Source organism: Microtus ochrogaster, chromosome 10 (genome assembly GCF_000317375.1).
Source record: "Microtus ochrogaster isolate Prairie Vole_2 chromosome 10, MicOch1.0, whole genome shotgun sequence".
NCBI classification, from domain to species: Eukaryota; Metazoa; Chordata; class Mammalia; order Rodentia; family Cricetidae; genus Microtus; species Microtus ochrogaster.
In genome coordinates, this window is record NC_022016.1 from 64,572,828 (window position 1) to 64,590,713 (window position 17,886).

Consider the following 17,886-nt stretch of genomic DNA (forward strand, 5'->3'; position numbering starts at 1 on the left):
GTGTGTGTGTGTGTGTGTGTGTGTGTGTGTGTGTGTGTTGGAAACATTTTCAAAGGTTTATCTGTAGGAAGAAACAGATTAGTTACATAATAATCCAATTCTCAACTTAGAAGACCTTTAAGATCTCTGAGCCTCATTCATGTGTGAGGTTAAGGTTTGTCCTGTTGATTTCTAGATGTCTTACTATTCCTAAGCATAGAAAGTGTTATGTTCTTGTAACATGTTAAGCCTTACCTCTTATTAAGGCTATCCTTTGATAATCATATTAAGGCTATTTTCTGTTTGTTTGCCCTTCTTCCTGCAGTATCGGTCTTTATCAGTAACTTCTCTTTTGGAGCAAATTAGTCTGTCCAGATTGTGGGCTCCATCCCAGGCTTATTTTTATCTGTGTGTGAGTGATAAAGATCTAGAAGTTGTTTTGATTGGTGTGCTTCTATAACTACAGCAGGATTCCATTTACCACTTAGTCAAGGTGGTAATGAGGGTTTCTGTACCAGGCAACTGTGGTTGCCATCTGGCAAGCCAGCATTACATGCCTGCCTGGCAGACAGAACCAATTAGTCAGTCCCCACACCTCCCAGGAGGCCTTGCTGTATTTGGTAACTGATGTCCCACACTGAGCCTCTGACAAACCCATTATGAATTCTAAGTGGAGAGAGGAAGTCATTTCCCTTTGGTATCAGAGAACCAGCAAAGAATCCGAATCACAGAAGTCCATGAGCTGAACTGCTGATACAGCAAACTTCTTCCAGGTGGTGGTGATAAATGCATACTCCATGTCAGTGAGGAGCTGAACGCAGGGGATGAACATCAAAATTAGAATTAGCTTGTTGCTACGAGGGCTTTGTTTGTGTTCAAGCAAAGGAGTAGGTTCAGTCTGGGGACAACAGAGCCTAGAATCTGAGCTTGCATCATCTGGTTGACACTTCTCAGCCTTATGATACTGCCAAGGCAGCTGACCACATCTGTCAGTGCCCTTCTCCATGAACTAAAGAAGTAAGTGTTTCTGGCATCACTGGTGATTTGGGATAGAAATTAGTTAATATATGTAAAGATTTGACACATGGCTTCTAGCTTTAAATGTGAGGAAAGAGCTCTTACAGTTATGGAATGAGACACACTTTCTTCATGCTAATGGAAGACTCCTTGATGTGAAATTAATTGAACAGGAGAGCAAAGAATACATATAAAAATGATTCTTACTCTGTGTCAACATATAGAGGGTAGAAGAAAAAGAAAGCCGCCAGAACCAGCCTTCATCTTCTACCTTCTGTATGTTGCTGGGCAAGGGGAGAACCGTTTTCCAGACCAAGAACTCAGTCCTGAGGAAACTCTGTGGAAACACAGTCTACTTGGAAGAGGGGCACCATCACTAGTCTGAGGTGAATTCAGTCTTGAAAAAAGTGCTTTAAAGAGCAAGGGAAGTTTGTTATTCAAGATGTTGAAGGGAAGAGATGGAGACTGTAGAGTTAGATCACCCATTCTTTGTTGGGGTTCAATACCACACTGATGTCCTATCCAGGCCTATAAAGTCCTCCTCACCCTACTTTGGCCTCCTTCTGACCTCTGTCAGGAGGCTCACGTACTACCTGCAGAAAGGTTGCCAGCTCTCACGCAGGGACACTTAAAGTGACAGAAGTGGGGACAGCTCCCCTGACTCTAAAGTCACTGAACTGAAGTTTCCATCAGTAAATCAGGACTGACGTGGATGATTCTTCAAGAAAGCTTTTTACTTTTGATAGCTTACAACTATAACTCTGACACTTCCTTTAAATTAGGTTTTGATTAAGATTATTTTATTATGGGGAAAAGGTATTTGGAAAACGTTGTCACTTGCGGGTCTCATCATGGATATTGGATCCTGTGACATATGTATTTGTGCGACAATATCTTTGCACTTTGTGTGTTTCTGAGGTGGGAAGTCAGGCTCAGAACGGAATCTGATGGTGGCCAGCAGCTGTGGAAAGTCATCAACCACTTTGTTTTTCTTGTCACTTGCGTCACTGTCATTACTGTTATTTCCCCGGGGTGCCAGCTCTACTGGTGCTGGGCTGCTAAGTGTGAATGTTGCTGGAATCTCAGTGATGCTGAGTTGTGGGGGGACCTGGAGCCAGCTGTGTTTGGCCCTTGCCATCCAGAGGTCTGTTTGGTTCTTTGGTACATCAGATATGTTCTGTCTATGAAGTGTCACATAAAATCCCTGGGACTCTCGCTACTCTGCTTGTTCTTGGGGCTGAGAACACTCCTTGCATCAATGGGTCAAGAAGCAGGGAAATCTTGAAAACTAGTTATGAGCCTTCTTTTGCCTATGCAGCATTGATTTGAAGGTATATTTTTCTTCTGGAATGGTGTTATTGTAGTTGAAATATAGTCCCAAAACGTATTTTTTTTAATGTGGCATAAGCAAAGCCATGTGCCCATACTATGGTGGCTGTCTCAATGTATACTCCTAAGATTAAATAATGTGGAACCACTAAGGAAAAATGAAAATAAAAGCCACTGCTTTTCTATTTAAGGTTTTATTTTCTAATTATTTTTATTATGTTGCTTTCTAGCAATTATGTAGTACTTCATGATTAGGAAAATCAATTAAAATTTACAGAAATAGAAGACTGAGGGTATAGCTCAATAGTATAGTGTTTATATCTAGCACACACAATGCCTGCGTTCCATCCTCAGCACCACATAAACCAGGCATGGTGGTACATGCCTGTAATCTGAGCACTTAAGAAGGAAAGATGGGAGTATAAAGGGTTGAAATTAGTCCTCAGCTACAAAAGAGTTTGAAAACAGCTTGGGATACATTGGAATTTATCTAGAAAGAGAGATGAGGGAGAAGAGAAGGAGCAAGAGGATATAGAGCAGAAGGGAGGATGAGCAGAGGGAGGAGGAGCAGGAACAAGGAGGAATAGGAAGAGCGGGGGTGAGGAGGGAGGCAGAAATGAATCAGGCACATTTCAAATGTACACTTTTGAGTCGCTTCAACTTTGGGGTCTCAGGTTGTCATCTATTATAGTAATAGAAACAACAGTGGAACCTGCAGCAGGTAACGCAACACAAAAAACACATAAAAGATATTCCTGAAAGTACCTGTTTATAAACCATAGTCTTATTACCAAAGTCATTTTGGGGAGTGACAAAATAAATCAATCAATACTAGAATCAAAATTATAGGAAAACTCATAGACTTTCAGATGTTCTTACAGTATTGTTTTAGTTTTGCTAATTCATTCTTCCCTGCCCTACGCAGACCATATAACTTCGAGGCCACATCTCGGGAAAGTCAATGGAATATACTGAATGGAGGCAAGATCTGAGTTTCAGTGTCAGTTATACCACTACCTTACTGGCCAAGTTACTTTCATAAATGGACTTTGTTGCTCAGCTGGAACCTTTGGAATGCACTCTGAAATCCAGTGGTGGGCTGACAAGCACTCCAAATGTACAGTCTTTTGTCTGGATCTTATGCACAGAGGATTGGAATCCATAGGCATTCATTTCCTCATATGGAGAAAAACTAGCTAGCATCCTAGTGATTTTTAAAGGCCTATTAAAATTATAAGCTAAAAATATTTCTGTTGGAGTTTTATGCAGGCTTTAATCAGTAGTCTACTAAAATATCTGGCTGTCACTTAATGCTTGGCAGCATTGCAAGACGCCCACTCTATGTATCCATTTAATTGAAATTTCAGTAATTTTGGGAAAATGGCATTTTGTTATCAATGAATCATTAGTTTCGTCTTGATTTGGATCCAGTTTTCAATTGGTGCTATATTTGGCTTTTAATTTCAAATTACTAATCATTTAGATTTATCCTTCTCAGGACAGCTTTTCCGGATTGTTTGGATGGCTACTAACAGAGTCCAGTGATATGTATTTCCATCAAGACAGTTTGGGGATTTTTTTTTTATAATTAAACATGGTTGCATGGGATTTTGAAAATTACTAATCTATTCTTGTAATGTGAAAGCAGACAGACTTTCTTTTTCCAACAGACTGGAACCTTACATGGTGTGCTGGTTACATTCTAGTCAACTTCACAAACTTTAGAGTCATCCAGGAAGAGGGAACTTCAATTGAGACGATTCTTCTTTCAGATTGTCCTGTGGGCAAGTCTGTGAGGCATTTTGTTGATTAATGACTGATGTAGTTGTGCCCGGCCCAATTTGAATGGAGCTACCCTTGGTCAGGTGATCCTGGGTTATATAAGAAAGTGGACCGAGGAAACCACGGAGAGAAAGCCAGTAAGCACCACCCCTCAGCAGTCATTGCTTCTGTTCCAGAAATCCAGATTCTTGCCTTCAGCTCTAGCCCTGACTTCTTTTTCTTCATGATTATTTATAAACTACACGGTAAAGCAAGCCCTTCCCCCCTCCCTAAGTTGCTTTTGATGATGCTGTGTTTCCACAGCAATAAAAAGCAAGCCAAGACACATGGCTGGTGACACTTATTTACCGTATTGATTACCAAGTATCAGTGAGTTTGCCACACATAAGTTAGGTTGACCAATTCAGGTCGGTATAGAAAGATGTAATATATAACATCCCCTTGAGATTTATTTTAAATTGAAAGGTATCATTTATAGTTTCTATTCTATGAAAATGTACTAATCTCTATTTGTATATGTTTGTGTGCATTTGTTTTTTTCTCTGTATCTTCCTAATGAATTACTGAGAAAAGCTTAGCTCTTTCTTGTTACTCACCCTGCCATCCAGGAATCTGTTCCTGGATGAGAATTTTTGGTTGTTCTCTGGTTTCTGACTGCTGCCTGGGTGCTTGCTGTCCCCCTTCTCAGCAGGGTTAGAAGTGATTTTCTGATCAGAAGGGTCGGGGGGTCCTGGCAGGTCTCTGCTCACCTGCCTTGAATAATCAGCCCGGGATTTCTGCAGTGTGGTTTGAGGTTCTGTCTTCGATTTTTCATTCTGATTGCTGTGAAGAGAGTTTGCACCTTGTCAGTCATAAGGAACACTCATCATGCACAACACTGGCATGAGAAACAGAAGGTGTTAGTCTGGAAGCGTGAACAGCAGTAGCAGCCCTGTGGGATGTGGTGGTTAGCGTGGCTGTCTATCTAAGCATCGCACACCAGAGAGAAACCATGCTACTCTTCTGAATAATCTGTTTATCTGCTCCAGAACACTTACTATAAGAAATGAAGAGAGTCAAAACTGAACAGTAACCATTAGCACATTGCTCTCTTATAAACCAAATAGGTGTTTCTAGCCTTTGCACCTGAAAAAGGAAGAAAATCAGAATGCGGAGCCAGGCCCAGGCCTGCTCTTTCTCTCCTCAGTTTTACCCAGAGACTTATTTTTCTCTCAATAATCCTCCAGATCATTTTAATGTTAATTAGAAAAAAAGAATAAAAACTATAGGAATGATTTAAATATAGCTAATAAACAGAAAGTCAGCCTTGTCTAATAAATAAGGATTTATGAATAAAAATAGCAAGATATCACTTAAATGTAGAAAATTTCTTTACAAATAAATTGAGAGCTGGCAAAATGGTTGACCTCTGATAACCTAAGTTCAATCCCCATGACCCAGATGGTAGAAGAAAACTAATTCTCTCAAGTTGTTCCTTGATCTCCATTACAGTAATACCTAACCCCCCCCACAGATGTAAATATGTAAATAATTGTAATAACTAAAATATTAAAAAATAAATCAAAATGTCAATGACTGCAGAAACAGATATAGGTCTTAAAGTGGAGTCTTGTAGAGCATCCAAGGTTAAAGAGCTGAAACTTTCTAATACATAGACACATTCCAATATATATATGTATATATATACGTATATATAATGAAAAATGCAAGACTTTAAAATTTTATTTAGTAATATATGGATATAATGAATACTTCTATTTTATTTCTGAATACATGAAACCATTAGAACAGATGTGAATAACTTTAATTACACAAAGGTCCAATTATAAAGGAATAGAAATACCAACTCAACTATAAAAAAAATGTATTGTATACAATATGAAAGGACAGCAAGTCTAAAAAGTCTGCCAGAAGTTATCCAGTATCTCTGGGAAAGAAACCTGGGCTGTCGTCAGCTCTATGAAGTCACAGTCTGTCATGCTATGTTGTTTTTATGCTTTCTATATGAGAAAATATCACTTATCATCAGAAATGATTAATTTCAAGGTAGTTAGGCTTGGTGTCAAGAAAGCATTCTATAAACTGTAGTTGTTATTAAAAATGAAGATTTTCTTTAAAATATGAGTTATGTCTAAGCATGAAACATGTTTTTGTACTTATTCATCTGATCCAAGTTAAGCTACGGTCAGTCCTTTGAATAAATGTGTAGATTTTGCAGTTATCTTTTTGTAATGGTGCATGAAATGAAAAAGAGTTTGGAGAGAACTCAGATTGGCATCTATGTAAAAGAATGGAGAAGATTTCTAAAAGATGAGTACAAAGAAATTCCTAGGGAGTCAGGGGAAAACCCAGGAGCATAAATTCAGCAGCAAAACAGAGAGCATGTTTCCAGAAACAGGCTCAGACAACATATTCAAATGCCAATATATTCTGCAAAGTGACTCTAGTTTAGCCACATGGACACTGTCAGGAATCTTAGCAAAGGGTGTAGGGGGAGGTGTTAAATGAGCTAGTGGAAGTGGACACTAGAATTGAGTGGGTGAAGGGAAGACAACAACAAGGAACCATAGACAGAAAGTATAAAGAATGGTGTAGAGAAGTCTACACGAGGGGAGGGTGGCAGCGACAGGCACATATCTGGGCTTTCAGACAACTTATTTCTACTGTTGCATTTAAGATTTTCACACATTGCAATACTAACCTGAAGGAGAAGGTGTCACTAGAGAAGAGCAGTGAACCTGATAAAGTATGATGTTGTGACAGAGAGGCCCAGAGCAGAAAGGAAACCAGGGAAGATGCAATCAGGGACGTGTGCAGTCAAGGTTTTGTTTGGTGACAAAAGGCTGATAACTGCTAACAGCTTGGGTTTTCCCCTGATAACAAGGCTTGTCAGATCTCACTGGAAAGTATGTAATAGGAAGGCTGAAATAAGGAGAAATGATTTGAATTATCTGGTATGAAGAGTGGAAAAGAGACCTGGTAGCTGGATGGGAAAAGGAGGACAGGTAGTCAGCCAGTTAAGTTGGAGAACATGGACTTTGGTAACATCAGGTTGGGAGTATGGATGCTCTCTTCTCCCGGTCCTCTGTATCCCACACGGAGATGCGGAGAAAGCAGTGGGGTTCACCAAGGATTAGGCCTTTGCCAGATTTGGAAAGCCCAAAGATAATGGTGAAAAGTCAGAGGCTAGAAAGAGAGAGTGCAGATTTGACAAATAGTTCTTATAGTGAGAAAAAAAAATACATTGCTTTCTTTATTCATAGTATTTAAATTGTCATTAAAATAATATACTATTAAGTTTGGAATCTTGTAGTTTAGAACTGATCTAGATTTGATTCTAGAAGTCAGCCTAATGGCTACCTGTGGGAGTTAATATAGAGTACATAGGGAGTGTGTGGGACTTTTGGGATACTGGTATCTTCCCCTTTCTTGAATAGGACATTTGCTACATGACAGTATATTTGTGAAAATCCAGTGAATGGCAGGCAAAGAACATGTGCTTTTATGTTGGTGCAGCTATAGTTCTCTGAAATGTCTAGGGAAACTGCTGTAAAACTTACTGATATATCTACCTGACATATGGGTGTCTAGTGAGCATTACAAAGAATTAGTACTATTTGTATTCAGAGGAGAGAGGCATAACTCTGATCTGTGACGACAAGTAAAATAATTATATTACTGATTGTTTACTTCCATGACGCGACCCTGCAGCTCTTCCCATATCTTAGTTTATTTGCTCATCAAATCAATTCCGTAGAAAACAGATTCTTCTCATTTTCGGATGACGAAATTAAGCTTCAGAGACTTTAAATGACTACACGGATGTGCAATGGTATACTTTGATTTCAATTATCTACTAGAATGCCCGGCTTTACATCCTGCAGGCAATGGAGTCATATAGAGACCATGGATATTTGAGATTATGTGAGGATCTGAAAATAAAGGAGCGGACAGCCAAAGCAGGAAGTGCAGACTTTGAAGGCTGTAGAGCAGACATAACACCCCTAGATGAAGGCAAAGAACTTACATCATCTTTGCTTTACACACCTATAAAATCCTTCTCTTGGCAGATTCAAGACAGAAATGCCCAAGAAATTCTGTAATCTATTTGTCTGACTTTTAGAACAACTACACTAGATGTGAAACCAAAAATAACCTGTTAGGTTTATTTCAAGTAAAAACTGTCTTTAAAAAAAAAAACAACATAGCACTTTAAAAATGAACACGAAGTAGACTCTCCAGCTGAGAAATGACATGTGTCTCTGCTTAGCACAAACAATTCCTCAACACACATTTCTTGTTGTGTTGTTCACAAACTCACAGTTCTTTCTGCTAGGCCGTGCGTTAGCTACCTACTTTTCTGAAAATAGAAGTTTGCTGTTTTTAAAAGAAAGAGGAAAGCACACCACCAGCAGTATCTTGGAAGGCCGGCAATCAGTCTCCCCACACGCACTTTTGACTTCAGCTTCCAATTCTTAGGGCACCATAAAGAGCTCAGTGGTATCCCATACTAGAGCAATGAGGGACAATTACAGTGTTCCTGAGTGATAAGTAAAGGAGGGGAAGCTGTCCAACTGTCCCTGCTCCCACACTGAAGACTTGCTGCAACCTGACCTTTAGGGATACCCACTGCTAAAAGACAGAGTCCTGGGGTTAGAGAGAAACACTGCTTTCATTGAGTTGAAAGGTTCCTGATGGGTCTCCCATGCAGCTCCACCCCACCAGATCTCACATTTCATTTGGATTACATAAGATCTCAAATAAAGGACCCAGGGGGCTCAGCAAATGGTCACCAGATGCATCTTAAAGGCTATGTTTTTTTCTTCCTGCTTCTGTAACCTTATGAGTTGTTCCTTCTTCCAATAGTGAATCTTGGCCTGTTCCTTCTGTTTCTCCTCTGGAACTACCTGGTGCTTCCACCCACCTCATGAGCCTGATGTCCCAGGTAAGTAACTTTTTAGTAGGCTTCAGTCACACTATCTTCTTGTCATAAGGTCGAAAGATCCCACTGAGGCGTTCAAGGCAGTCTGGCCTCACTTGATTCTGTGAGGCAGCTTGTCTCTCACAGTGCACCAAAAAATGTGAAACCAAGCTCAGAAGTGGTGGGGGTCTAGAGAAAGGATGGAGTGCATCTGCTTTCAGAGAAAGGCCAGCTACTTTAACTTGTTTCTGTAGAAATTTCCAGAAATGTTGATGTCCTCACAGAGCATAACAATTATTGTACATCTCACAAGTACCTGTTTTGCCACAAGGGTTGTCGGGAAGGCCAAAAGATAGCCTTGGCCAGCTAGTACTAAACCCTGCCCCTCTGCCATCTTCTGCAGCTGCCTGAGAAAGGGATATACTATTACTAACAACATATACTATTATCTTTCTAGTACTGAGGATCTGTCCTGGTCAGTTTGATACAAGTCAGAGTCATTTGGAAGAGGGAACCATAATTTAGAAAATGCCCCCCCCACTAGATTGAACTGTGTTGTATTTTTATTTTTTATTGATGATGTATGTGGTAGAGTCAAGCTCTCTGCTGGCAGTGCCAACCCTAGGTCGGTTGTCCTCGGTTCTATAAGAAAGCAGATTAAGCAAATCACGGAAAATAAGTCAGTAAGCAGTATCCTTCCATGGCCTCCACATCAGCTCCTGCCACCAGGTTCCTGCCCTGTTTGAGTTCCTGCCTGGACTTCTCTTGGTGATGGAGTGTGACCTGAGAATTGCATGCTGAAATAAATTCTTTGCTTTCCCAGTTGTTTATGGTTTTATCAGAAAACTAAGAACCCTAACTAAGACAGGGTCTGACCCAAGGCTTTGGTTATATGGAGGTATATAGACATTTAAAGGCTTGACGAGAAAGTACTTATAAAAGACACACACATTCTTTCTCCAAGCCTTGTCAACTCTGAATATTTTCATTTTTAAAAATGCTATTAATTTGATTTGTGAAAATAATATCTCTTTGCTATATAAATTTCTTGCAATACATTGCAGGCTGAATTTTTCAGATCATACTGTTGTTCATTTCTTCTTTTGTGAATTGCCTGTCTGGTCTGTTGTTAAGCTTTGGAGCTGGACTGCTCATATTTTCCTTATGAACTTGAAGGAGCCCTTCAAGTGTGTTAAGAGGCTTATTTTGTGAAGGGTGGGGACCACAGGCATCTTAAATAGTGTTTGGTGTTTGGCTTGAAGTGTTCTTGCTTGCTTCCTTCTTTTCTTTCTTCCATTTTTGAAAAATGTAATTTTAAATGATAAAATGAAAACTTTTACCATATACGCTCAATGTCTGGGATCAGGAGGTAAACATTTTCCTCAACGTTCTATAGGATGCCATTAACTGAAGCTTTATGCCTGTGCCTTATACTCTGTGCATGCGTTCACAGCAGCAGTAGCTTATGTATCTTTGTACTTCTCATAACAACTCAAATAAAAACAAAACCAAACACAAGGAATCAACAAAATCATGGTGAGAGTTCATACTGGCCACTTGGCAGGATCTAGAAATGCCTAGGAGCCAGCTGCTGAGTATGCCTATGAGAGTTTCAAGATTAGATGGGCTGAGAAGGGACCCACTATTGCTGCCTGGACTGGAGTTATGGGATGAGAAAGGAGAAAGCGAGCTAAGTGCCAGCACTCACTGCTCTGTGCACCGACTGTGGATGCAGTGTGAGAAGCTGCCCATTGTTGCTACTGCAAACCTTCCACCAGAGCCAAAGTCAACCCTTCTACCGGAGTCAATGACAACCCTCATTCTTTTAGTTGTTTCTGGTCATGTGTTTTGTCATAGCAAGCAGAAGTTAACTGATATAACCTCTGCAGGAGAGAAAGAAGTAGCTCAAGGGAGTATAAGAGGCACAAGAAAGAATGATTTTAGCATATTCATCGATTGAACGTGTGAGAATAGACATGACAGTATTTGCTCTGGTGTTCAGTTGTTTTTAAAGATCTGTTTACTTTAAGTCTGTGTGTATGAATGTTTCACATGCATGTACATATGTGTACCACCTGTGTGCTTGCTCCCTTTGGAGGTCAGCAGAGGGTGCCATTCCCTGGAGTTACAGACAGTTGTGAACTGTCGCATGGGGACCTGTCTCCTCTGCAGAAACAGCAAGTGCTCATAACGACTAAGCCATCTGCCCAGCCCCCAATTGTACATCTTAGAAGATTATAGTTATAGTGTGATCTTTATTTGCCTTCATATTCTCCTCCTCTCTTGATGTTTCCCTCTTTCCCGGTACTGGAAATTGACCCCTGAGTGTGGTATATACTACGTAACTTCTCCACCACTGAGTTTTATTCTCAGTCCTCTGATATTTCAGCCCATCCATAGATCATTCACTGAGGTCAATAATTTACATAATGAAGTTTATTCAGGGTTTATTGAGAAGCTATAATTTCACTTCCCCAAGATTATCATTACAGGGCCCTAAATTGTTTCTCTCTCCCCTGTTACTCCCAGTTCATCCACCACTCGGCCAGCACCATGTTTTGGAAAGGGTAAACATGATACGCTATCCACTGTTCTCAGTTTTCCAGTGGTCCCTCATCCTACATAAAACAGAGTTCACACCATGGGTCACACAGCCCCAGATCCGAGGCTGCTGGCCGTCCTGAATTCAGACATTTTGTTGTTTTCCTGTTGTTGTTTTTGTGGTTGTTGTTGTTGTTGTTGTGCTTTGTGCAGACAGCTTAGTGGTACTATGTTTGTGTAAGTTTCTGGGAAGGCCAGTTGACTGATACCTGAACTTTGACCTGTGGAAAGTTGCAACCTCTTCTTCTGAAATAGAGGAAGAAAAAAGATGCACATGTCTTTTCACAAAATGAGAATCTAATAGGATGGTGACTGCTGGAACTCTGGCCGGTCAGTCCCAACCCTCTTGCTACCAGCTAACCTGGGACCCTTCTCATGTACGCCACTGCCTGTGTGCTACCACCAAGACTCGGGCAAATGTCCCTGCTCAGAGAGGCCTCCTGAGAATACTCTTTGTATCCTTGCAGCCCTTTCCCCTTTTTTCTGATTGTACTGTTCTCATCTGAGTAGTCGCTGCTTGCTTTGTGTCTCTCGCCACTAGCACTTTATGTGTCCCGCTAAATCCCCAAGGCGCAGTCATCAGTTGGTGCTCACTCAGAGCTCTGGAAAGGATGGCGATGGTACCCCTCATGCAGCACATTGATTTCTAAATCTGTTGGCACTCCAACAAGTTTGAGAAAAATCATGCAAAATTTATTATTGTGAATGGCTTCAGAGGATTAAACGTGACAATTATATGCTCTAAGAGACACCTGTGAGAAAACACCAGAGAAAACATGAACCTATAATACTGAGGTAAACAGTTACAAGTGTTTGCCATCCTTCCCATTAAAACTTTACAGGCTGCTTTTCTGAAGTCTAATACTGCTCTGCTTGTAACCCTATCTACAGAACAAAGGGATTTGTCACCTGCCTTCAGCACTGGAAGAAATTATAGAGGTCAACTTTATTTACTGAAAGAGGTTTCTTAGAATATGCACACTTAACTTTTATTCATTTTCCCTTAATGTTCCATTCCTGCCATATTTTACTTACTATAGCTCTGCCATAAAGGCCTTTTGTAATACTCTCTGCATCCGTCATCTTTACCATGATGGGTTTCCTTGTATCTAGAATCTAGCACAGTCCTCCACTGAGTACAGAGGGCATCAACATCTCTCTGGGTGTCTTAGTGCATGCTCAACACAAACACAGGCTAACACTGAAACATTTAGCCCTTCTAATCATGACTGTGAACTCCCACCAAGGGTAGACTTTGCATGTACCATGTTGGTAAGGTCGTTCGCATATTTTCCTACCAAATTCATGTCCTCAGGAATTTGCCACTTGCCTCTTTACTCCAGTGAGTACCTGTGTGTTTTCCTTGATTGTATGTTAGAAACTGTCACACACAAAACCTCCCCTCTTCAGGAGGTGGAGTTGTTAATCATTCCATCACCTAAGAGCAGCTATTTTGATGTCCACTGTAATTTTAATCTGGTCTGTGCTCTCTAAAACTCATGACGGAATTTAATCCCCATTGTGAGATACTACGAGGGTGAAAATTTAACCAAGCCATTATTTTTAGAGTGGGAACTCTATGAGATGATTTAGACTAAGTAAAAATCTAGACCAGAACCCTGTGATAGAATCCTGAGATGTAAAAAGGATGAGAGAAAACAGATGCGATAAACATGCGCACACTCTTTTTTACTGCCTTGCGTGTCTGCACCATTTTAAAACTCGGCCAAGAGGAAGGCCATCTTCAGACACAGTCCTCATCCCTGGACCTCCAGAACAATGGGCCCAAGCTAACCTGCTTTTCTCTGATTTGCCTGGTTTGTGGGATTGTACTGTTAGCAACAGCATATGAATAGCAGTAGTATGCCTTGTGTCAGGCCATTGTGAGAAAGACAATTCATCAGAACTAACAATAGCACATCATTTCATTCCCTTCATGTGGGCTGCACAGTCTCATCAGTAAGGGGATGAACTGCACAATTGAATCTGTTTTTTGTCAGCATGCGCTGATCCTTGGAGATCATCTCCTTATGTTTCATTCTCATAATGATATATATTTGGCTGTTTGGCCTTAATTTGTCCAGGGGTTGTTCACAAGCCTCTGAATTTCGTTCCCCATTCTTATCTACTTTTTTTTTTTTGTAAATTAGATAGAGGCATATTTTCCTTTCAATGGGCTATCAAAGCCTATCCAGGAATCCTGAGTAGTAACATCTGCATGCTATTTGAAAGCTTGGAATCTCAAGCCTGAAATCCTTTAAAGTTACTAAACATTGTCTTTCAAATCTTTATCTTTCTTGGTAACTGCATTTCTCTAATTCATTTACTCAGCTTTCAACATGTACAAGACTTTGTATTTTCTGATAAGGATACAGTTTTACACATAGGATTTCATAGTTAAATGAGACAGACAGAAATACAGGAAGTTTCAACACAATATCATCTTTGGGGGTGTTGTGGGTGCTACCAGGTGCAGTGGGTTTGAATTTTGGAAAGACCCTGATGGCCTCAGTGTAAAATGGGGATTGTCACACCAGAATGTGTAGGAGTCACTTGGGAATCCATCTAAAATGCAATTCTGACTTAGTACACCTGCAGAGGGAGCTTGGGATCTGTTCAAGTTCCCAAGTGAGAGGGGTGCAGTAGCCCCTGCAGGATACCTTGAGAGCAAGGCTTCCTACAGTCCACTAGGGGACAAGAAGGTCAGAGGCAAAGCATTGATTCTGAAGGTTTGGATGGAGTCTCAAAAGAAAATGATGATAGTACAAACCACAGGAAATGTGCTGCATTCTTCAAAGGTCTTAGTTTGATATTCTTTGGGAAAAGTAATTATATTAAGTAGGTCTTGAGTATTTTGTACCTAATAACATCAGTACAGTTTGAATTTATAGGAAAGAGGAGTGGGGACATCTATTAAGTATAGGACAATCTTAATTACACCAGCTGCTCTCAGTGCCCACAGTTATTTTACTTGGGGCAGAGATGGCTGGTTGATATGGGCGAATTGTGTTGCCACTGAGATTACTATGTTTAAAACCCAAGTCTTGTACCTTAGAATATGGCTTCATTTGAAAATCAGTTTATTGCAGATCTAATGAGTGTGTTTGTGGGCATATAGTGGGCCCATAACCCACTTGACTGGCATCCTTGTAAACAGGGAATTACAAGTGCAGATATGGAAAGCTACACAGTACCGAAAGCCAGATGATAAGCAAGGGTGCACACAGGACACTCAAGTCTTTTCCGGCACCTCTAGAGGGAACTCAGCTGGATGCATACCTAGCTGTTGGACCTCCAGCACCCACTACTTGTGAAAAAATAAATTCTGTGATTTCTTGCACTTTGACAGAGTAATAACTTGGTCTTCAAGTTTGACTTCATATTTCATTCTCAACTGTGTCCTATAGGAAATCTCAGCTAAATGTGCTTCTACTTCTTCTCATTATTTTTTTGTGATTTTTTTTTTAAATTCAGATTTTCGTTTTGATGACACCTCCTATTTTTGTTAAGCTTCTTATGCAGATTTTTACTAATTAGTTCAACTCAAAGTTACACCCTTTTCAGGTTGTGACCTTGTGTTAATATATTTTGGGACTTGGGGGCCATAATGGCTGTTGGTCTCCTTTAGTTTAGCAAAAGCAGGCTTTTGACAGCTGTTTATTTTTGAACTACAGAAGATTATTTCAGCAAAGCATGTTAATTATCTTGGGGGCAATCCAGCAACAACAGAATGAAGTTCACAGAAAACCTACCTCAATATAAAACAATACCACTTTTGTAGTGTTTCAGGGACAAGAACTATGGTTTCTACTTCACAATTTACTTAATGTACCCTTTACTCCTTTATTATTTAAGTTAAGCGTTCCTCCTCACTTTCCTTTCAGAAACAAGTTATACTTGACATTTTTAAAAGAAGAGTCTTTGGATAAAATGAGGTTAATCAACCTAGGAGGAAGAGGAACTAGAAGTGTAGTGATGTCTTCCTGGTAGATGTGTGCTCAGTGCTTAATTCTCTCTGATTTTCTCATAGTAGCAGAAAATTGGTAAAAAGATCTTAAAATGGTCATTTATCTCATCACAATTTTTTATCTATCTAACAGAAATGACCTACTTCTTGTCCATTGAATATAAAAGCAATGGCAAGAATTTCAAAGAAAGGTATTTGGTTTTCATTAAACACTTTGCATCCTTGGAAAGATATGCTTCAATAACAACAGCAGAACCATTTATTAGGTATCCAAGATACCCTAGACCCTGCAAAATGAGCATATACTTTTCTCAATACCCTCAATGACCTACTAGACAAGTGTCATTAATTCCTGATTTACAGATATAGAAGAGAATGCAAGACCTTGCACCATGCTTTTTCAATGTCAACACAACAGACCAAGAAGGAATAGAACTAGGATTAAACTTCTGTCTCTCTGCTTTGAAGAGATACCCAAAATCATGGACCCCATTTTGACATGCTCACTTCCTAGTCCTTAGTCCTGACAACATTCATGTTGGAATTGCTCTGGTGTGACAATGCTACTGGAGAAGCAAAAGTATTTGATGTTGCTTATTCATTTTGGCAACACAGGTCCTGTGATCTGCATTTGAAGATTCTGACTCAGTTTCTCTTGAGTTGGACTTTTAGCTGTTCATTTTTAAGTATGCTTTTGGTGATTGTCTTTTGAGTTTAGTGCATATTATTCATGTATCTATATTCAATAATGCAATAGTGGAAAGAACTAAAGAAACTAAAGTTGGAGGGAAAGGCAACCAGCTACTGACTTGCCTAAAGACAATAGGTATTATTGGCATTCTTTTCTTTTGCAAACCACTAAAACTCAAGAAGAAAGAGGTTGCCATGCTCTTCTGTGCCCAATACCTAGTTAACTTTAGAGGTGTTTGAATGACCCTCCTCAAATGAGTGATCAGTAAGGGAAGGGAAGAAAAGCATGTCGGCAATGCTCTGAAAAGTTTGCTTAGAGAAGGAACAAATGCAGGAAGAATAAGTGAAAACCTTACAGGTTGTGATTCATTATTAATCCCACTCCTGTAATTCACAACAAATTGACTAATAGTCTGCCTCCCTGTCTCCCTCCCAACACAAAATTACTGCATGTAGTAGATTACAAACTTGACTAGGAGAAGCAGCAATATTCCATTAATATTTATAAGTGTCATAATGCTTATATTTCCCATCTATTTGGAAAATCAGCCCAAGTAATTAAAGAGAATTGGGGAATTATAAAGATGAAGATATCAGAAAAATTGCTCATGGAGTTTTCAACACTGTTTTATTTCTACTTTTACATCTTAATGACTTAATTTTGCACACATGGCACTTTTAAAAATTCTAAGTAAAAAAAAAAGCAATTTCATTATTATCCAAGAAACACAGTCATTTTTCAGAGAGGAAACTTACATCTTTGGCTTTTCCACAAGGTATCGAAAATATTTACTTCCAATGATTTTCACCATGCTCTCCGGCATCGGCTCTGATCTATGGCGGATCTTTGAAGCTGAAGACATGGTCTCTCTCCCAATCTTGCCAGATCCTTAGGGGTGAAAAATAAATAGGTCCTTCCTCTTGATTTCCTACCAGATAGTTATGGATTCCTCATGAACAATAACATCAGGACCTACTGGTGTTGTACCTGTGAAGGGCTTATATAGAGTACCACTCCAGTGACCATGTTAAAGATATTTGAAAACATCAAAGGGAACAGAAAGATCATTCAATCCATGATGTTCCCTAAATGCAGAAGTTGAAATTTTGGTGTGAAGGATGCAGCATCGTTGTCCTTTGAGAAGTCAGGATGAAGGCTGGTCTAAGAAACCTTGTTAAAACAACTCTCTTCAAACCTCCCCAGATAATTCAGTTGCTCTATTTAGACCATTCCCTACCTGATTCTGATGTAAGCAATTTATTCTGAACACTTTCTTGAGAAGTCTCACTTCCTTACTGAGGATGGGGTGGCCGCTTCTGTGCTATCTAAAGCTTGTATTATTTAATGCATATGTGTAAAGCTTATTTTATATAATGCATATGATTCTTTCCTGTTAATTCTCGGAATAACCAGGGCCTATGAGGATTGGGTAAAAGGTTGTCACCCCAAACCTCATCTACTACTCCCAATAAAATTACCTTTTTAAAATTACAGTCATGGTGTATGTGCACATGTACGCGCACGCGTGTGTGTGTGTGTGTGTGTGTGTGTGTGAGAGAGAGAGAGAGAGAGAGAGAGAGAGAGAGAGAGAGAGAGAGA

At 39.8% G+C, this 17,886-nt stretch overlaps 1 protein-coding gene and 1 pseudogene across 1 annotated transcript in view; both read right to left on the minus strand.

The window, feature by feature from the left end:
* Positions 1-17,149, minus strand: part of C10H1orf87 (chromosome 10 C1orf87 homolog) — a 64,520-nt gene extending 47,371 nt beyond the window's left edge. The window contains exons 1-2 of the mRNA XM_005353436.1: positions 17,043-17,149; positions 4,704-4,929 (exon numbers count right to left, since the gene is read on the minus strand). Coding sequence (XP_005353493.1) covers positions 4,704-4,929; positions 17,043-17,149 — 333 coding nt within the window. The remainder of the gene's footprint in view (positions 1-4,703; positions 4,930-17,042) is intronic.
* Positions 8,886-9,422, minus strand: LOC113456640 (annotated as a pseudogene).
* Positions 17,150-17,886: the final 737 nt, after the last annotated feature.